Source organism: Camelus dromedarius, chromosome 12 (assembly GCF_036321535.1).
Source record: "Camelus dromedarius isolate mCamDro1 chromosome 12, mCamDro1.pat, whole genome shotgun sequence".
NCBI lineage: Eukaryota > Metazoa > Chordata > Mammalia > Artiodactyla > Camelidae > Camelus > Camelus dromedarius.
In genome coordinates, this window is record NC_087447.1 from 14,741,511 (window position 1) to 14,763,463 (window position 21,953).

The window sequence follows — 21,953 nt, forward strand, 5'->3', positions numbered from 1 at the left end:
TTCACTGAAGGGAAGACAGGGGAGTTCACTGCTGTAGAGAAGGAACATAGTTAGAAAGAATGGCTGTGCCTGGGTCTGGAATCATTACAGCTAATTTGAAAAACCAAAGTGCCCAGCAGTCTTGGAAGGATGTGTGCCCTCGTTTGGAAAGCCGACATGGGGTATTAATTACAGCTCATTCTTAATCCCGCCCTCCTGTTCTGGTTGAAGCTCTGGGCTGCCAAGATCCTGCAAGCTCACTGAAGCCCCAGTTTTTACCTTGCTTTCCAGTCAACTAGAACCAAAGGGTGAGGACAAGGAACTCAGTCCTAATTCTCTCTTCCCTGATGTACTGAAAAATCGGAGTGGGAAGAAAAGGGAGGGAATGGGGGTAAAGAAACCTACCCTAGCTCCCTTCTCACTGTAAGCCATGAAGTCTCAAGACCTTAGTTAAAGATCCTAGGCCGAGAATGGTGACCACACGGCATCTGAGCTCGACTCCCCTCCCTGTCCCACGGCCCACGTTCAGTCTTCACTCTCCCCTCCAAGCCCAGGGGTGAGACTTCTCAGCAGTCCTCCTGTCACCAAGCAGTGAGCCCTTCACACCAGTTGCAACTCGCTGTCACTCTGCTGTCACCTCACAGGCTGTAGTGCCTAGTTCCTCTGAGGCATGAACGCACCCAGCAGGAAGAGCAACACACCAAGGTCAGCTGGAAACTCTGGAGCTACACACAAGGTCAATGATGTGTCAGAGCCATGCTCCATCCCATCCGGTGACCTCTGCCAGCAGTAACCTAGAAGAATGTGCTGTCAAAGGGCATCTTGAGGGGGACAGGGGATAGCTCAAGTGGTAGAGCATATGCTTAGCATGCATGGGGTCCTGAGTTCAATCCCCAGTACCTCCTCTAAAAATAAATAAATAAACCTAAAAAAAAAGGGCATCTTGAAAGTTCTGACGCTTAAGACTTTGTCCAAACCCATTAAGGAACTGCTTATACATATTCTTGGTCCCATTTCTTAGAAAAACAAATTGCCCAAGTCTGATAACTGCTGAGAGAGTAGAAATTCCAGGAGGTGACAACCCTGCCACTGTGCTATTTCAGGGGCCAGAGGGGGAAGTGGGATGTAGCAGAGGAACTTTCACCACCCCAGGCAGTAGTGAGAATAAAAGTGGCAGTGATTTACAGAAAGCTGACCAGGTACCAGGCATTTTGCTAAGTACACTACCCTAGTGACCTCACTGAATCCTCAAAACCTTATTTGGCAAGTCATGTCATTACATACATCGTATACACCAGGTAACAGCCTCGGGGGGTCAAGTGACTTAGCCATGGTTATCCCTTTTAAGGTTGGAGCTGGACTGTGAACCCAGGCAGTCTGGCACTAAGGTCCTTACTCTGAACCACAACCCACAGTATTCTCAAAGTATGAGCCTTGGGGGGACATAAATCTGATATTTTAATAACCTGAGGAAGGATGTAGGGACTGAGGAAGTTTGAGGTAAATAGGAAGATGTTACTATTCCCCCCTCACTAGCCTCCCTTCCTCCTGCCTCATCTCTGGTTCTCGGACAAGCTCTTCGCAGCCCTCACAGCAGAGCGGCTACCAGCATGGGCTTCAGTGTCTCCCATATTTCAGGTCAGACTTTGACCCTTCTTAGCCATGTGACCTTGGAGAAGGTACTCCTCCAAATCTCAGTTTACTACCTTTTGTAAGGATTAAATGAAATAATCCATTAAAGCCCCAAGCCTGGAACATTTTAAATGCTAATAAATTCAAGCTGCCGTCTTTCCTCTCAGCTGGCCCTGTTTGTCCAGTAAGGCCCATGACCAGCACTGGGAGCATTGAGGCGCTTTGACAGAGTCACTTTTATTGAGAACAATAGTTTTAGGAACAAACCACAAAAATAATTCACTGGATAGGCTTCTGTGATTTTGTAGTGAGGAGCCTAGAAAGTGGGTGGCCCTCTAACTTCCAAACCGATCAATGACCTTCTGTATCCACTTCTTCAGGCGGAACACATGTGTGTAGAAGCCATATTTTCCATCCCTGTCACAGCCTTCACCCCATGAGACGATGCCCATTTGATACCAGCGGTTGTTAAAGGGGCTCTGAGGAAGAAACATGGGGTTTCCAACAGTCAAGTCCAAGGTAGTATCAGTATTATCCTGTCAAGCAGTTGTTTCTGAAAACTCAGGTCCCTCCTCACCCACCGTAGAAGGATCTGCCCACCAGCTCCTGGCCTTTGGAGAAGCCTACCTTCATGACAAAGGGTCCCCCACTGTCGCCTTCACAAGCATCCCCTCGTTTCCCTTCATCAGGCTTGTAACCTTGAGAGAGAATAGCAGTACTCAGGGTAGAGCTCATACTCCAGCCACTTTCCCCTTCAAGAGATACTGCTGGCAAGTGTCCACTTGACTCCTTCCAGTCTCCCTTGAGTCTTCCCATTTCCTCACCCCACACACCCAATCCTTTAGCAACTCTTGTCAGCTCTGTCTGCAACATGTATGCCAGACCCAAGCACTCCCCACTGCTTCTGCACCTGGTCCCGCCACATACACTTCTTCCCTGGACCGCTAGTCTCCCCAGTTCTACTTTTTCCTTGCCGCCTACAATCCATTCTCCAGCCAACAGGCAGAATGACTTAAAAACACATTAGGCTTACAGGTAGCAGAGAATAATGGCAGTTGCCTTTATCCAAATATCCCCACGTACCCTCTACAAACAATGCAGAACAACATGAAGAGCAAGAACAAAAGCTACACAAAAAACACACTTTCAACACAACTAGGATAGAGAGAACACCCAAACTTCAAACCACTTTAATATACTTAACTGTACATCTAATATCAAAACATACGTGGAGATGAGGATGGTAAGATGTCCACCAGAGCAAAGAAGTAGATACTTACAAATTAGGAATCTTGTAAATAACCCCAAATGTACAAAATGGATACCATACAAATATAGGAAACCAAAAAAAGAAGAATAAAAATACCTCAGCTAACCAAAATTCTCTCCCAAAACACAACCATGAAACAGAAGAAAACAGTAACTGAATTAAATACCCTCAAGCAAATTTTTGGTATGTGAAAAAGAATGAATCAGAAATTCAAAACTTAAAAATAAATGGATAAAACGATGGGAAGAAATTAAAAGCAGAGAGTGGTTAAAATGGAACTAGGCTAAAGAAATGAGTCCCTCAAGAAGAAAAAGAAAGCAACGGAATAGAACTAGTATGTCTAACACGGTCTAAGAAAACTTCACAGAAATAAAAGATTGAAGGTACATATTGAAAAGATCCCCTAGGTAACTGGCAAAACTGATCTGAAACACTCAACTCTGAGATGTATTCTAAAGAATTGTTAGATTCCAAAGATGAATTAAAAACCTTCAAGGCCACCAAGCAAAAAGATCAACTACCTTACAAAGAGGGAAAGAATTACACTGGCATTCAAAAACAACATGCACTGTTATTTAAAAACAACATACAAAGCAAGCAATGATAAAGCTCTATTTTCAAAAAATTCAAGGCAGGAAAATGTAAACCATGGATTTTATATCCCACCAAGCTGATCTTCAGGTGTCAAGACTACAGAAAATTCTATACTCATAGCCCTTTTTTAAGAATCTACTAGTGGACAAACTTCATCCAACCAAGAGGTGAATGCTTCAGCAAAGGGATGGATTAACTGTCCTGAAACTGTTCTGTCTGAAATGACAGAATTCTGTTCTTTTTTTATGGCTGAGTAGTAGAAAAAATGCAACTCAAAGTATGAGAAGAGAAGAGAAAGAGGAAAGTAAACTCACTGACGGTAACTCTCACTGACTGGCTATACAATTAAAAGAATGTAAGAAGCTAAGGGCACTTCAAAAAGGCGTAATACCAAAGATAATCAGTAGAACAAAAATGCAAGCCTTCTTAAATATATGAAATTATTTTAAAAGCAAAGATCACACATGGAAAAAACACAGTAAATGAAACATATATACATAATATTTACAAAATCGTATGAGATACTGATTCTACCAATCATGTCAATAAGTACAAATGGGCTTAACGTGCCTTTTAAAAAACAAAAATATATTTAATTTGATTCACAAAACAAGACCCAACTATGCTATATATAAGACAAAACAGAGTGATTCATACAGGCTAAAATTAAAGGGATGGACAAAAGTTTATCTGGCAAATGGAAATAAAAAGAGAGCAGAGATGGTGAAGCTGAAATTTAAAATAATTTAAAGAAAGACACTTTTAAGGCTAAAAGCCACAATTCACAATGAACAATTGTTATGAATATCTACACCAAATAACACAATAACTGCCTTTATACAGTAAAAGACTATAAGGGATGCAAGGAGACGGATACAAATACATTAATAATAGAATTTGACACACCAAACTCAGTACAAGACAGATCAAGTGAACCAAAAATAAGTAAGAATATAAATGACCTAAATAACAAGTGATAAGATACATTTACAGATACATACATATACTAAGCTTTACCCGTGGATAAAAGAGAGCACACTCCCACACCTCACACACACGTGCATTCGTGGAAATTGATCAAACAGCTCTCAAAAAAAACAGCTCCATAAACTAGAAATATCACAAACCATATTCTGGATCATAATGCAGCAAAACTGAAAAATCAAAATACAAAGGGTCCTCCCATCTGGAAATTTAAAAACCACTTATTAAACAACTCTTGAGTGAAAGGGAAATACACAATGAAATTACAGAATTAAAAAAAAATGATAATTCAAACACACTAAATAGTGTTTTCTGTGAACAGAGGAAAATGCGTAGCCCTACTCAGCAAAAATTAAAGATCAAAAATAAATTAACCACTAAAGAATATAATTAATTAATTAACTCACCAAATTGTCAGCTCAAAAAGCTTTTAGAAAGAGAACAGCAAAATGAACCATGAGAAAGCATAAGGGAAAAAAATTTAAGATAAAAGCAGAACATTAATTAATGAGGAACAGAATAGAAAAATAATAAGCCTAATTAGTAAGTCAAATTCTTAGGTACTTTTGCTTGTTTTTTGCAACCACTAGCTAATTTACTCAAGAAAAATAAGGAAGAAAACACAAATACATAAAATAAGGTGCCAAAGAGAAAAAAAAAAATCATAAGAGAAGACATTGCAACACGAGATACAATGTAAACGTGAACAAATGGGAAGACATTTCTTGTCCTTGGATAGAATAGCTTAAAATCCAAAAGATGTCAGTTCTCCCTAATTTAGTTTATAAATTTAACATAATCCCAATAAAAATATCACCAGCTTTTTTTATACAGCTAGACAAGTTGATACCAAATTCATATGGAAAAACAAACGTGCAAGAACTGCCAGGAAAACACTGGAAAAGAAAAACTACAAAAGACAAGCCCTACCAGACAGGAAAACACTCTAGAGCCTCTGTAATTAAAACAAGACAGCATTTTAACAGAATAGACCACAGACCAGAAGAATCAGGTGTCCAGAAACAGACTTAAGCACACATAGATACCTAGTATGTGATCAAAGTGACATCTCAAATCACTGGGGCAAAGACAGAATTTTTATTAAATGGTGTAGAGGCAGTTTACTAGCCATTTGGAAAAAGATAAATTAGATCCATACCTTGCATCATACACAAGAATAAACAAATGACTTGGAGATCTAAGTGTTGAAAAATGAAACCAAGTACTACGAGAAAACACAAGTGAATTTCTCTATGACATGGGTACAAGGAAAGTTCTTTTAACTCTGATTCAGAATCTAGGTGCACTAAAACAAAAGAATTAATAAATCTGGCTCCATAAAAAATTTTTTATTCAATGGCAAAAAATTATAAAGGAAAAAAATAACAAACTGGGAGAAAATATTTGCAAAGGATATCACAAACAAAAGCCTAATATCACTAATATATGAAGAACTCAAAAAATGATGGGAAAGGGACAAAACTATATGCAAAAAAATATGAAGGCTTTCACAAAAAATTATATAAAAATAGTCATTAAACATATAAAAAGATGTTCAGTTACAAAATACTGGAAATCTAAATGCCCATACACAGGAAATGGCTGAATAGACTATCATACATCCACATAATATGACTATAAAATTGTTTTTAATAAGGAAAAGCTCTCTAACCAAAAAGGAATGAAAGTCCAAGATACATTAAGTGAAAAAAACAAAGTACAAAAGAGTATCTATACTGTGTTACTCTGTCTGTGAAAAGGGAGAAGTAAGAAAATATACATGTGTCTGCTTCTCTGTACAAAAAGAAACACTGAAAGAATAAACTACCAACTACTGAGGCTGGTGACCTGCAGGGCTGGCTGGAAGTGGGGGGGAAAGGAAGGCGGTGGGACCAGGACAGGAGGGAAAGGGAAGTGTCATTCTCTGAGTGTACCTGTTTTAAAGAGTTTGATTTTTGGACCATGTTAATACAGGCATACCTTGGATATACGTGGGTTCTGTTCCAGACCACCACAATAAAGCGAGTCATATGACTTTCTTGGTTTCCTGGCATATAAAAGTTATGTCTACAGCATACTGTAGTCTATTAGGGGTACAACAGCATTATGTGAAAAAATACATACATACTTTAATTCAAAAATACTTTGTTGCATACAAACTACTATGTATAAAATAAATAATCTACAAGGATATACTGTACAACATGGGGACTATAGCCAATATTTCATAATAACTAAATGGAACATAAGCTTTAAAACTATGATTATGTTGTACACCTAAACCTTATATTGTACAGCAACTATACCTTAATAAAAAAATACTCTGTTGCTGAAAAATGTTAACCATCATTTGAACCTTCAGCAAGTCATAACTTTTTTGCTGGTGGTAGGTTTTGCCTCCATGTTGATGGCTGCTGACTGATCAGGGTGGTGGTTGCTGAAGGTTGAGGTGGCTGTAGCAACTTCTTAAAATAACAATGAAGCTTGCCACATGGATTGAAATTGGTCTTTTTTTCATTACCGATTTCTCTGTGGCATGCAATGTTATTTGACAGCATTTTACCCACAGTAGAGCTTCTTTCAAAATAGAAGTCAGTCCTCTCAAACTCTACCGCTGCTTTACCAACTAAGTTTATGTAATACCTTAAATCCGTTGTCATTTTAACAATCTTCACATCTGTCATTTTAACAATCTTCACAGCATCTTTACCAGCAGTGGATTCCATCTCAAGAAACCACTTTCTTTGCTCACCCACAAGAAGCAACTCCTTATGCATTAGAGTTTTATCATGAGGTTGCAGCAAGTCAGTCACATCTCAGGGCTCCACTCCTAATTCTAGTTCTGCTATTTCCACCACATCTGCAATTACGTCCTCCATGGAAGCCTTGAGCCCCTCAAAGTCATCCATGGAGATTGGAATCAACTTTTTCCAAAGTCCTGTTCACGCTGATATTTGGACCTCTTCCCATGAATCACGAATGTTCTTAATGGCATCTAGAATGGTGGATCCTTTCCAGAAGGTTTTCAATTGACTTTGCCCAGATCCATTAGAGGAATCACTATCTATGGTAGCTACAGCCTTATGAAATGTATTTCTTAAATAATAAGACTTGAAAATTGAGGTGGGGAGGGTATAGCTCAAGTGGTAGAGCACATGCTTAGCATACACAAGGTCCTGGGTTCAATCCCCAGCACCTCCTCTAAAAAAATAAGTAAACCTAATTACCTACCCCCTAAAAATAAATAAATAAATAACAATAAAGCAAAAAAGAAAAAAATTTAATTAATATTATTTTTTAAAAAAAGACTTAAAAATTGAAATTACTTCTTGACCCAAGGTCTGTAGAATGGATGCTGTGTTAGTAGGCATGAAAAAAACATTAACCTTTATGTCTCCATCAGAGTTCTTGGGTGACGAGGTGCATTGTCAATGAGAAGTAATATTTTGAAAGAAATCTTTTTTTTCTGAGCAGTAGGTCTCAACAGTGGGCTTAAAATATTCAGTCAACTGTGTTGTAAACAGATGTGCTCTCATCCAGGCTTTGTTGTTCCATTTATAGAGCACAAGGAGAGCAGATTTAGCATAATTTTAAAGGGCCCTTGGACTTCCAGAATGGGAAATGAACACTGGCTTCAATTTCAAGTCACTAACTGTATTAGGCCCTAACAAGCGAACCGGTCTGTCCTTTGAAGCTTTGAATCCAGGCATTGACTTCTCTCCAAATGTGAAAGTCCTAGATGGCATCTTCTTCCAATATAAGACTGTTTTGTCTACACTGAAAATCAGTGGTTTAGTATAGTCATTTTCATGGTTTATCCGAGCTACATCTTCTGGATAACTTGCTGCTTCACCTGGCACTGTCATGTTATGGAGACAGCTTCTTTCCCTAAACCTCATGAATCAGCCTCTGCTAGCCTCAAACTTTTGGCTTGAGGGACTGTTGTGGTTGATTTGATCCTCTATCCAGACCACTAAAACTTTCTTCATACCAACAATAAGGCTGTTTTGCTCTTATCATTCATGTGTTCACTGGAGGAACACTTTTAATTTCCTTCAAGAACTTTCCACTCACAGCTTGGCTAACTGTTTGGCACAAGAGGCCCAGCTTTTGGCCTATCAGCTTTTGACATGCCTTCCTCACTAAGCTTAATCATTTCTAGCTTTTGACTTAAAATGAGAGACATGCGATTCTTCTTTCACTTGAACACTTAGAGGCCATTGGAGGGGTATTAATTGGCCTAATTTCCACATTGTTGTGTCTCAGGGAATAGGAAGGCCCAAGGAAAGGGAGAGAGATGGGAGAACGAAGGGTTTGGTGGAGCAGTCAGAACACACAAAGCATTTATTAAGTTTGCTATCTTATATGGGCACAGTTCACGATGCCCCAGAACAATTACAATAGTAACATCAAAGATCACTGATCACATAGCACAGGGAAATATACACAAAATGTTATGATAACTCACAGAGAAAAAAATGTGACAATGAGTGTGTATATGTCCATGAATGACTGAAAAATTGTGCTGAACACTGGAATTTGACATAACATTGTAAAATGATTATAAATCAATAAAAAATGTTAAAAAAAAAAGATCACTGATCACAGACCACCATAATAAATATAATAATAATGAAAAACATGACATATTGTAAGAATGACCAAAACGTGACTCAGAGACATGAAGTGAACAAAAGCTGTTGGAAAAATGGTCCTGATTAACATTGGATTGCCACAAACCTTCAATTTGTAAAAAAAAAAAAAAAAATGCAGTATCTGGGAAGGGCAATAAAGCAAAGCAAAAACCTAAGTGTTCATCAATAGATGAATGAATACAGAAGATATGACATGTACATACAATGAAATATTACTCAGCCATTAAAAAGAATGAAATTCTGCCATTTGCAACAACATGGATGGACATGGAGGATATTATACTTAGTGAAATAAGTCAGACAGAAGAGGGAGGGTGTAGCTCAGTGGTAGAGTGAGTGCTTAGCATGCATGAGATCCTGGGTTCAATTCCTAGTACCTCCATTTAAAAATAAATATATAAATAAACAAGCCTAATTACTCCCCCAATACCATTAAAAAAAAAAGTCAGACAGAGAAAGACAAACACTGTTTTATCACTTATATGTGGACTCTAAAAAATAAAACACGAATGACTATAATAAGAAACAAACTCACAGATACAGAGAACAGTGGGGAGAGGGAAGGAAGAGAAGCAAAGCAGAGGTGGGAATTAAGAGATACAAACTATTATGTATAAAATAAATAAGCAACAGGATATATTATATGGCACAGGAAAACACAGTCATTACTGTGTAATAACTTTAAATGGAGTATAATCTATAAAAATATTGAATCACTTTGTTATATACCTGAAACTAATATAATATTGTAAATCAACTGTAGTTCAATAAATAAAAAATATATAAATAAAGTGAAGCACAATAAAACAAGGTATGCCTATACTCCAAAAATAAATAAAACCACCAAGATAGGAGGGAGGGTAGTCAAAACTGAACACAATCAAAAACAAATGAGCCTAACTGTATTTTAAGTAACCCAAGTTACTTTTAGACACAGTATTGCTAATATCTTCAGGTTAAAAACAAGAACAACTGTGAAGAAATGCTGAACTCTAGTTTGTAGGATTTTTTTCACAGCTATGGATGAGTGATTCTGAAACTATATTTAGTATTAATCAAATAAGTAAATATATTACAGATAACGGGAGTCAGACTTCTCACTGGCAACAGAGAGAGTTACAATTGTGGAAAGGAAGAAGCTAAAATTAATCCTGTTGCATTGCAATGGGAGGTTTCAGTATCAACTCATGGTTTTAGACAGATAAATAGAAAGAAAAACAGATATAGATGTTGGTATATGCATAATACACATATTTTCTAGTTATGTCTGCTGAGAGGGCCTAGGAGTAATGACACCCCAGTAACAACGTGCACACCTAGCACCCAGATCTTGGTTTCTAACTACCATCCTCCACTAGAAGGAAACTAGAATGAACCTAGAACATCTTGCTATGCTGAAAGTAAGAAAGTACTCAGAGATTGACAGGACATCTCCAAAAGTCACACCTCCAAAATCACAGAAGCTGGGACTCCCACTGGCCAAACCTGGGATAATTTAAATATTAAAATAATGATAGTAACAAATTATAACACAGAATAAAATAAGGACCCATGACTAATAAATGCAGAAGGAATGACAGAATTAGAAAATCACCATTTGGCAGCCACCATAGTTAGGAGAATAGTTTGATGAGAAACAGTATAGAAAGTATCAAACTTTCTCCTCACAAGATATTTGTCTCAAAGAGAAAAACAGAACTTTACAGTGAGAAACCTGGCAGTTGCACACACCACCTTAACTAAGAGATCAGAGTTAATCTCACCAGTTATGGAACAAAGAAATCATGTGCCTGAAAAGGACACATCACTTAGCCTGAATCTGATCATTAGGAAACCTTAGACAAACCCAAACTGAGGCCAGTCTACAGAATAACTGGCCTACACTTGTCAAATACATCAAAGTCATGAAAGACAAAGACTGACAACTAATTACAAAGTGTGATCCTTGACTGGATCTGAATGGGAAAAACACTTTTCTTTCTTTTGCTAAAAAAGACATCAGTAATTAGACAACTGGAAAACATTTGAATAAAGTCTACAAATTAGCTAAAGGTATTTTATCATTATTAATTTTTTAATATTAATTTCTTAATTTAATAAATGTATTGTGGTTATGGCAGAGACCATCCTTTTTTTTGGAAATATTTAAGCATATGGGTTAAAAGGCAACATATGTACAATTTATTCATAAACTGTGTATGAAAGGGGGGACAGAATCTGGATGATAGTATAAAGGAATTCTTTGTATTTTTGCAACTTTTCTGTGAGTCTGAAATTACACTAAAGTTCTACAAATAATTTTAACTAAGTTAGGCCATTTATTCAGCTGTCCCAAACTCTCCAATAACATCCTATCTCAACAAAAGCCAAAGTCCTTCAAGGCCCTAAAGGAAGTACCCATCCTCTGCCTGCCCACCTCCCTCCCCTCATCCAATGCTGCCCTTCCTGTATTTACTGCACTCCAGCCACACAGGCCTCCCTGCTGTTCCTCAGACATGCCAAGCATGTGTCCACCTCAAGGTCTTTGCACCTGCTTTCCCCACAGTCTGGAGTGGCCCCTGGACTGGCTCACTCCTCCATGTCTTCTAGTCTCTGCTCAAACATCACTTCTCAGGGAGGCCTTGTCCAGCATTCTCCAAACACTCTATTTAGATCTCCCCTGCTCCCACCTCTCTCTCCCTTACTCTGCTTCATTTTTCTCCCAACAGGGATTGCTATTCTAGATGTTTATTGATACTCCCTCCTTCTAGGAAGGAAGCTCTCTGAAGACACAGGCATTGTCTGTTCGAGTCCCTGGAATAGTGCCTGGACCATCGTGGGCACTCAGTAAATACTTGCTGAATGACTGAACGAACGAATGACTTTTCCTCCACCCGTGGCCTCTTGCTGGCATCTGGTTCACGTATACAGACAACTAGTGACTGGCACCACACCTAACACTTTAGACACACGATCTCGCTTAACCTTCACACAGCCTAATGGGATAGAGGCTTTCATCTCCTTTTTTACAGAGGAAGCAGCAGCCTCAACAAGCTGAAGCAATTTTGCCCAAAGTCACATGACTTGTAAGTGACTGGAGCCAGGACTTGAACCCAGGCCTGTGCTCTTAACAGGTCTCAATCCCGCGAACCCGAGGCCCTGCTGTTCCCACCTGCCCAGCCACGCCCAGGGGACTTGCCGGCACAGAACATGTTGTCAGTGATGCGGATCCGGGTGGAGGCCTTGCAGACCGGCCGCTCCACGATGGGCAGGTTCACCACCTGCAGGACGCCGGGCTGCACCTCACCAATGCTGGTTGTCCACATCTCCCTCAGGTTGCCCCAACCCGTCACCCGCCCTTTGTATCCAGCGTGGAGCAACCTTTAGGGAGGGGAGAAGGACTGAGTGAGAACCAACCTGTCTAGGAGCTTCCAGGCCCCAACACTATCCCTTAGAGGCCTGAATGTAAAACACCAAAGCAAGAACTCTGGGGTTTACTCTAAGACACTGAGGCCTGGAAAAGGGAAGGAACTCCGGCAAGGCTGCAGAGTGTCAGAGTCAGGCCCAGAATCCAGCCCAGACCCCCTCAGCCACCAGCCCCCCAGCCACACCCCCTGGCGGCTCCCCCGAACCCCGGCTGCCCCCCTCCCCACCGCCCCCCTTGGCCACCCCACTTGGTTGCTGTCTCCTTGTCAGGCAGGCACACAGGGTGGATGTAGTCGTTGAAGGTGATGGGCTTCCTGAGCTTCAGCAGGGCGATGTCCCGGTCCAGGTTGTCCCTCCAGTTGTATCTGGGGTGGATGTAGATCTTTTCCAGCATGGAGATCTTCTCAATGTTTCGCTCATACCTGTGCAGACCCCGGCAGAGAAAAGGAGAAGCTGTAGGCCGCCCAACAAGGGGCAGCCAGTTCTCTGAGAAAGGAAACTGCCAGTGCTCAGGATCTGGGAGTCGGGGTACCCAGCGGTCCCCCAGTGAGGGGAGAGGGCTGGCTCCTGCCTTGGCAGCTTCCTCCCAGCCTGAAGTTGCACAGGGCTTTGGGATCAAACAGCCCAGGCAGGTAGGGGCAGGGACACAGGCTGTAGGCCTTGATGCAAACAGCCTCAATTCAGAGATCACAGATGGGCCATGTCCTGGTGCCCGGAAAGATGCTAGAGGCAGGCTAGGGTTTTGCTCTCTACAAAAAAATTTAGTTTCTCTGTCGCCAGATCCAAGGCTCAGTCAGGGTGTAGCCAAACAGACTTTACAGGAGAGACTGCTAGGTTTTCAACTGTGGGAGACATACAGACATATCTCACATGCCCCAGAGCCACCAGAGCCCCTCAGTCACACTGGAGGACTCAGACCTCTTCCAGATGCCCACGGGCCCCCACTTCTGTACCTGGTGCGGGAGTGCTTGCCAATGCGCACCAGAAGGTCATTCTCAGTGAAGTTCTTGTCCCAAGGTGGGTACAGGAGACAGTGGGCAGCGGTGAGGACCCAGCGGTCACTGATGAGGCTGGCCCCACACAGCAGTTCCTGGGGACTCTTCCGGAAAATCATCACCTGCCTGGGAGAAGAAGCAGGAAGCATTAGGAGGTGGGGTGGCTGCCCCTCCACAGGCCCGACAAGCAGAAAACTCCAGGTTTAGGAACTGAACAAAGCTACCTGCTGGGCCCAGACCCCAGCTTGACCTGGCCGCCCTTGGGGACCAGGGCATCCATGTCACACAGAGGGGCTCCCTCTAACTTTCTGCACACACCACCCCCCTCAGATCAAGCTTCTTTCAGGCCAGAGTTCACACAGCTTGGCACAGCTCTGGAGTCAGAAGAACTGGATTGAAGTCCTGCTGTGGGACCCATTCATCGGCAGCACCGCTAAGGCGAGTCACTTAAGCGCTCTGAGCCTTAGCTTCCCCTACTGCACCGTTGAAGTAACAAGCCCAATCTCAAAAGGCGGCTGTGAGGATTCGATGAGATGTCGGTGCTGGGCTAACATTATCTGTGGCGCGGATGGAGACGTCTCCCAGGGCGGAGGGCTGGGGGCGGCTGGGGGCCGCTGGGGGCCGCTGGGGGCGGCTGGGGGCGGCTGGGGGCGGCTGGGGGCAGGCAGCACGCACCAGGGCGCCAGGCCAATCTCGGCGTCCCAACCCTCCACGATGCGCCCCTCGATGTAGGACTCCAAAAGCTCCATTTCCGTTTTGTCCTGCACCCCCTTCTTCTCGAACAGAGGCCGCAGTCCACAGTCTGCAGAGCAAGCGGGACTGTGAGGAGCCCAGCATAGCTCCCCGCCCCCGCAGCCCCGCAGCCCCGCGCCCCTCCGCCCGCCGCCTCACCTGCCTCCCCGGCGCCAAAGGTCTTCTCATTGAAGAAGGCCTGGAACTCCTCCGCGGTGGTGCGTCCCTCGATGGCCGCATCCGGGCCCTCGTCCAGCCCTTCTCCCACCTCCTCTTCCACCGGCTCCTCTGCAGGAACCCAGACACCAGTTGAGGTGGGCTAGGGTGGGGCAGGGGCCGGCCATTCCTTACCCAAACCCCCAGCCGGCCACGGAGGCCATTTGGTATAGAAGTTAAGAGCACCTGGGTTACTAGGGAACCAAACCTTCCGGCCTCATTTTACTCAGCTGTAAGACGGGGCTAGGATGACCCCCCACCTGGTTAGCCAGGCTGTCATGAACGCACTCGCTGCATACGTGGTAGCCTTACATCAGGGAAGGCCCTGTTCTTGTTATTCCCTCCAGGTTGTGTCCTCTGTCTCAGACCCCCGGCCCTGCCCTCTCACCGCAGTAGTCCAGGTCGCAGTACTCAAAGTCGCCAGGTCCTCCGGCCACGTAGCACCACGCGCCTTCTTCGTCCCCGTCTGGGTTGCGGCAGAAGTTCTCCACCAGCGGCACCTCCGGTTTGAAGTGCTGGTCCTTGCTCAGGGCCTTGGCCTGGCTGCTGGCCCAGGCCAGGCAGGGGGACCCTTGTGCGGTCACCGCCAGCCGCCCCTGGTACTGCCGGCCGCGGTCAGCAACGCACATTTCCGATGGAGGTGACAGATTCACTGTGGAGCCTCTGGAGCGTGGGGTCAGCTCCACAGTGACTCGCCCCTGGCCTGGTGGGTGAGGAGGCAAGGGAGCAGAGTGGGTGGGCCCACACGTGCTGCCAGGCAGACAGGATGTGAATCCTGCCTTGCTGTCTTTATAATCTCTCCTAGCCTGTCTGCTTGCCTGTAAGAGACTACTAATGCGTTTTTGCAGGATTGTTGAGAGATGTAAACAAAATACACAGCATAAGTGTATGGTGCATAATAAGCCAGAGATAGTAACCAGGTTTCACCTCCTGGGCTATCTGTAATCCATTGGTAGGGACTGCCTGGAGTTTCTTAGGGAGTCTGTTTTCACAAGGGCACAGCAAGAAAGAGAGCTGGGATCCACTGAGAATGTCAACACGGGCAGTAGGTCAGTTTCAGCATGGCTGTAACATTGATAAGTGTTAAGGAGCAAGGGCTTGGTAAATGGTAGCTGGTTTTGTTTCTACAATTGGCAAGTTAGCTTTAAGATCAGCCCAGGGTCCAGCATCGGGTCCTACAGGGAGGCATGAAAGACACCCATGTTTGGTAGATTGAATTACTGGCCCTAATTGTTTAACCTTGCCTAGTGTCACATCCTCTGCCCTGTGACTTTACAGGCAGAGGTGTACTTCTCCACCTCTTGGCCTTGGCCTTGATCATGTGACTCACTCTGGCCAACCGGACGTGGGTGGAACTGACAGTGCTAGTTCTGAGCCTGGGCCTGAAGACACATCCTGTGTTTCTGCTCACTGTTTGGTACTTCTGCCATCCTCAGGGAAGAGCTTCCCCCAGGGCACTACCGCCTTTTAGGCTCCCCCACAGTGAGTACCTGTGGAGCAGACCTGGACCCACCCATACAATGAGCCAAGCTCAGCTGGACCCATTGTTTGAAGCATGGCCACCGGGCCGAGCCCAGCCTTTATCAGTGGACCCTACAGACACATGAGCAAGTGCAGCTGAGATCAGCAGAGCCTCCGCAGCTGATCCTCAGATGCCTAAGAAGTAAATGCTCATTGGTGTATGTCTCTGAGCTTTTGTGATTGTGATTTTGTGCTTTTTGTGGTTTTTGCAGCCTTATCGTGGCCATAGCTAGCTGACACATCATGAGAAATAATAATGACAGAATCACACAGGGCTGGACTGTATGAGGCTTGCTATGTGGTGCTCAGAAAAGGGCTCATGGACCGAAATGGTTAGAAAGGGCTTCCTGGGGGGAAGAATGCCTTGAGCAGGAAGTAAAGCATATTTAGACTGAGCCACAGCCTGGATCATAAGGAAGTAAAGGCTGTGGAAAGAGAAGAGGAGGCTGGAAGCTAACTCTCTGGTCTCATGACTTCACTAGCCAACAAGCCCAAATATGTTGTAAATAACTAACCCCAACTTGAAGGGAGCCAGGATCTTGGTTCCTGTCCCTGGCTGCCAGCCCCATGAAGACCCAAGGGCCTTGGCCACAGACCGCCCAATCATGCCAGCTCACCGCACACCGGGATGCTGCACTCCTCCCTTCGCACAGTGGGGGCCGTAGTGTAGCACCAGGGCCCAGTAATGCTGCCATCTGGGTTGCGGCAAAAATTCTCCTGCAGGTCAGCCCCAGGGTGGGTGGTGGAGTTGATTCTGGAACAGGACATTGCTCAGCAAGAGGCCTCACCCCCACCCCCAGGGTCTCCTCGCCCCTTATTCTCAGCTGGCCGGCAGACAGGCCTGCCCATCACTCACTCTGGCTTATGTGGGTAGCGACTCCTCCACAGCTGGCACTCAATGCCTGACCGGGTGAAGCTCACATTCCCTCGGTAGTTCATGCCCACACCTTCAGCACAGTTACCTGCAGAGACCCCAGTCCAAGTTTCTTATCCTGAGGATATGTCCCCCATCTCTCCTAGCGAAGCTCTGTCTGTTCGTCCCCTCCAAGCTGCCTCTGGTCCACGACCCTTAACCTGTATACACTCAGCACCTCCTCTGCACATGGTAGTTTACAACTGCCATTTAACAGTAGTCACCAAATAGTCACTGAGTACCCACTGTGTAACACCCATGTGACAGGCATCATGCCAGGAACTAAGGACATGGCAATGAATCAGACAGTCATAGTCAAGGTAGGTCCCTGCCCTTATGGAGCTTATATTCAGTGGCCAGCAGAATGAAAAAGTGAACAAGGTCCTTCCAACGTGGCCTTGGTCTACCTGTTCTGTTAGCTCCTCATGACTTAAGGCCTTTGCACGTGCTATTTCTTTTGCCTTGGAATGCTCTCCTGTTTGTTCAGGAAAAACTCTTGTTCTTCTAGGGAGCTGTCCCTGATTCTGCCAGCAAACTAAATGCTCCCTCTCTTGGCATTCTCTTGGCATCTGGAACAGAACTTTTGCAGCAATTACTTTGATATTTTGTACTTTTGTTTCCCTTTGAGGGTGTGTGCTCCTTGATTCTCTTAAAATCCCCAGCACTCCACATAGTGCTTGGTACATAGGGATTTAGTGAAATGTCTATTGAATAAGTTATTTATGGCCACTGATTAAAGATTTCCATGTCAGGGGGCCTACTGTCACAGTAAAGGTGTATTCAGAATGCTGTGGAGGAGGGGCGATGCCACTTGAATGCTCAGCAAGATGGTGGTATTCGCACTAGTCCTTGAAGGATAGGGAGGCTTTCAGCAAGCAGGGATGGTTACACCAGGGGAAGATGACAATGTAAGCAAGGGCCAGGAAGTAGAAACACCTTGGCATTTTTAGGGAAGCACTTGCTGTCACCGTAGCTGGGGGGTCTGGGTTCAGGGTTGGTGCAATGGGAGATAAGGCTAGAAGGGAAGGTTAAAGCTCACAGCGAAAATAAATGTGACAATGAATATATATATGTTCATGTATGGCTGAAAAATTGTGATCTACACTGGAATTTGACACAGCATTGTAAAATGACTGTAATTCAATAAAAAGAATATTAAAAAAAAAAAAAAAGAAGGGAAGGTTAAGGCCAAAATCTGTCAAGTTCACCAGGCTAAGAAGTAAGAAGCCTGTGACTTACTCTGGGGGCAATGGGGAGCCACTCACGGTTTTGGAGAATGAATGTGACATCACGAGAGCTCTGCCTGGGGGATATGGGGCAGACTGACTGGCATGGACAGGGACTTGGATGACAATGAGGCCTTAAACATGAATTCATTATCCATTCATTCATTCATGTTCCTCCAACATTAATCATCTTACTAATGCCCAGGCACAGAGCCAGGTGCAAAGACACATCCTTGACGGGAGGAGCAAAATGGCAATGTCAGATGCTAGAGGCCACCACCGCCAGACCACAGCTCCTAACCTGCCTCTACTCTCCTCTTCTCCCAGGCTGTCCCCTCATATCCTGTCCCCCAGACCCCACATGAGTTCCTCACCTTCCAGACATTCAATGAGCTTTTCTCGAGGATTCCTCACCGACTCACAAGCTGGAAAAGACCCAGAAACATGACTGAAATTGCGGCAGGGATAGGACAGGCTCCAGCAAAGGGTGGGTGGGACAACATTCAGAAACAGAAAGATGGGCAGACAGATGGATGAAAGGAAGGAAGGAGGGAAAGAGGAGTGGGTGGAGGGATGGATGATTGGATGAACCAGAAGATTCTCTAGGGTGGAACATCCTCTAACTGAGGTCCCCAGGATTCCTTTGCCTGGAGCAAACCCTCCCCAGAGCTCACCTGTGTACTTGGCCCAGAACAAATCCTGAAAAACAAGGGCTGAGAGTGAGACTGTGAAAGGATCCTATTTTGTTTGTTTGTTTGTTTGTTTTTCTTTTAGTAAACTTCATGTCTTCTCACACTCTCCTCTTTCCCTTATCCCAGTCATGCAGGGGGCAGGTTCTGGGGAGGTGTGTGGCAGAGTTTCTTACTTTTGTTTCCAAAAGCCGAAGCACACTGAGGAGAAGAGAATTTGCGGAGGGGAGCACCCCACACCACCCCCTCCCTGGCTCTGGGCCAGGACTGAAAGGGATTCTCCCGGTGGGGCAGACGGGAGAAGAGGGGCCCAGGCAGAGCCCCGGGGAAGGGGAGGGCTGCCCAGGGCTCCTGGAACACTGAGGTCTAGACCCAGGGCTCTGGGCCACACCAGAGACCCACCTCCCAAGAAGTAGCACAGAAGTAGCAGCAAAGCTGAAGCTGAGAGCCCAGGCGGCCAGAGCCCGGGGCTCCCAAGATCCCGACATAGACAGAAGACTGAGGAGGCTCCCCGATGTCCTGGAGCCTCAGGGGACCCTATGACCTTGACACAGCCCAGGGGTCAGAACCTCCTGGTGAAACGGGGCCCAGAGATGAAGTTAAGTTCTCAACAAAGAGCTGTGATGCTCCTCGCTCCCCTCCTTTGTGTTCCTGCAGTTGGGCCCACTTGGAGGGATCCCCGGCCCTCCCTCACCAGGGCCTCACCGTGGCGCTGGGAGACTCCAGGGCCTCGAAGGCCTCCTCGCGGCTGCACTGCTCCTCCACGCACTCTCGCTCCAGGTTGCCCGCCCGCAGCTCCTCCAGGAAGCCTCTGTTGGCACGACGGACCCGCTGGAGCAGCGACAGTGCTTGCTGGGGGGCCAGGAACACTGCAGTAGGAGGGGCGTGGGACAGGGGCCTCAGGGATCCAGGCTGTCTTGGCCACCAAGGGGGCTGGAAGCAAGCCTGGCCTGCCTGCTGGCTTCCTAAAGAGTGGGTCCAGGATGGTGGCAGGACCCGTGAGGCTGCTAACGACAGCCCACTAGCTCCCCCCTTTTCATAGGCCACCCCAGCGCACTCCCCATGGGAGTTGCAAGAGAGAAGCAGTCACTGCCCATCCAGCCCTGAGCACCTGGCTCTTTCCCTAAACTGGACATAATAAGCTGAGACCCACCTAGGGGCTGGCCCTGTGTTCTCTGTTGAGCCAGGAGACCCCAGCCCAGATCCCAGTCTGCCAGTCTGTCCCAGCTTCCAGGACCCCCTTACCATGCTGGCTATGCACAAGGCTCAACAGGGCAGCCAGGGCCAGGCAGCCAGGTAGCCACAGGCCTCGGACGTGCGCCATAGTGTGTCGGCTCCCAGCACTCTGAGGGCTAGTCCTGATCCCTCTGGGTTAATGTTGAACCAACATGAAGAAATCAGCCAGGAGGCAGAGGTCAGCGGGTCAGGGCCGTGGGGACAAGTGGCTAGATGGTCCGCCCCCGCCATCTGGGATGGCAGGTCCTCCTGGGGCCAGGGATGGATGGTCTGCGAGGAAGTCACAAAGACCAGCGGAAACACCATCATCCAGCCCTTCCCTTCCTGAAACACCGGCCAACTTGGGCCAGCAGAGTCACAAGATCTTCCTGAGACGCCTTCCAATCCTAACACACAGTGATAGCTGCTTTGAGCTCCATGTGCCTCAGTTTCCTCATCTGTACAATGGGAAGAGTACTTTTTTGTGAGGACTAAAGGAGATTGTGAATATATATTAAGAGCTTAATAATCAGTAGCTATATAAACCTAAACCAGTGGGGAAGTTTGTGTAATCACCACATTACAGACATGAGAAAATGGAGGCAAGAGTGTGGCCAGATGAGAGTGCCACCCTGTCCCAAGACACACTGGGCAGGGACAGCCAACATTTGCCCCAGCCTCTCAGCCACAGATAGAGGGGCCTACTTCCCTCTTTTTCCCATCTGGGAACCATGGGGTGTGTTTGTGTGTGGTTGTTGCCTGGAGGAGGAGCCAGGTCCAGGGCCTCTATGGCCTCTGGTCTGCTTTCTCTCACTGACCAGGACCTGCGGCCAGCCTGGGAACAGGGGCAGCTCAAATCCCCAGGTCTCCATGGCAGGGCCCTCCCTCTCCCCCTGCCCGTCTACCCAGAGCCAGGCCTGGAGTGGCTGATGGCCCCAGGCTACCCCTTGCCCAGCCCTGCTCCTGTCCCTCCCCCACTTCCTGTTTGCAGTATGAAAGGTAAATATTGGTCCTGGGTCTAATTAGGACAGAGGGCCAAAGAGCAGGAACACAGGGAACACAGGTTCTTTGCTTGCTGTCCTCTGGGCCTGGTCGTTCAGGGTCTGGACTGCAGTCATGTACAGTCTGGGAAGATCACAGGGAGGGGCCTGGTGCAGAGCAGAGAAGAGAGAGGGATAGCAGAGAACTGGGGACCGGGACTCCCACAAATCGACTTAATTCCTGGGTGGCTCAGCTCCTGTATTTATATACATTAATATTATGTATCTATATATTCATTCCTATGTTTCACTATATATTTTAGTTGAGGTTTAGCTTATATACAGTAATGTTGAAACAACTCCTAAGTGGTTTTTTGGTCGGGGGCAGGTAATTAGGTTTATTTATGTATTTAATGGAGGTACTAGGGATTGATCCCAGGACCTTGTGCATGCTAGGCATGTGCTTTACCACTGAGCTATACCCTCCCCCCTCAAAAACTCCTAAGAGTTTAACTCAGATTTTTATGTATACACCCATATAACCAACCACCTGTTCAAGAGAGATAACATTTCCACTCCCTAGCAGACTCCTTCGAGTCGTCCCTGAGATAACCACTAGTTTAACCACCATCACCATAGGTCAGTTTTGACTACTTTCGAACTTCATATAAATGGAAACCAGCAGCATGTACCTGTTTGTGTCTGGCTTCTCTCACTAGGCATGCTTCTGAGGTTCATCCCTGTTGTATATATTAGCAGTCCGTCCCTTTTAAAGCTGAGTAGTATTTCATTGCATGAATATTGCAGTTTTGCTTATCCATTCACCTGTTGATGGGCATTTGGATTAGCTTCCAGTTTGGACTTTAGTGAAAGGTGCTGCTGTGACTATTCGTGTGCAGGTCTTTGGTGTAGGTAAGCACGGCTTTCTGTTGGGTATATTCCCTGGA

General features: G+C 45.5%; 1 protein-coding gene across 2 annotated transcripts; it reads right to left on the minus strand.

Annotated features, from left to right (window-relative positions):
- Nucleotides 1-1,828: 1,828 nt before the first annotated feature.
- On the minus strand, nt 1,829-20,472 carry F2 (coagulation factor II, thrombin). Of its 2 annotated transcripts, XM_064492395.1 has the most exons (14): nt 20,057-20,472; nt 19,517-19,680; nt 18,797-18,821; nt 18,497-18,547; nt 16,840-16,945; nt 16,601-16,737; nt 14,851-15,165; nt 14,406-14,534; nt 14,190-14,316; nt 13,473-13,640; nt 12,768-12,941; nt 12,293-12,474; nt 2,239-2,309; nt 1,829-2,090 (listed from the first exon to the last, which is right to left on the minus strand). In XM_064492395.1, the coding sequence occupies exons 1-14, from the start codon at nt 20,133-20,135 to the stop codon at nt 1,947-1,949; spliced, it is 1,872 nt and encodes a 623-aa protein (XP_064348465.1). In that variant the 5' UTR covers nt 20,136-20,472; the 3' UTR covers nt 1,829-1,946. The 2 variants fall into 2 exon arrangements, with proteins under 2 accessions (XP_064348465.1, XP_064348466.1); XM_064492396.1 differs by lacking the exons at nt 18,797-18,821; nt 20,057-20,472 and having other exon boundaries at nt 19,517-19,650.
- Between the last annotated feature and the right edge of the window lie 1,481 nt (nt 20,473-21,953).

What these genes read in the sequence shown, in the direction of transcription:
- F2 (XM_064492395.1), bottom strand. Translation starts at nt 20,135, where the DNA reads ATGGCGCACGTCCGAGGCCTGTGGCTACCTGGCTGCCTGGCCCTGGCT. An exon ending in GAGATTGGCCTGGCGCCCTG is followed by an intron (nt 13,641 to 14,189) that starts GTGCGTGCTGCC and finishes TTCTTCTCCCAG; the next exon opens with GCAGGTGATGATTTTCCGGA. An exon ending in GGGGACCCTTTGTCATGAAG is followed by an intron (nt 2,091 to 2,238) that starts GTAGGCTTCTCC and finishes TTTCTTCCTCAG; the next exon opens with AGCCCCTTTAACAACCGCTG.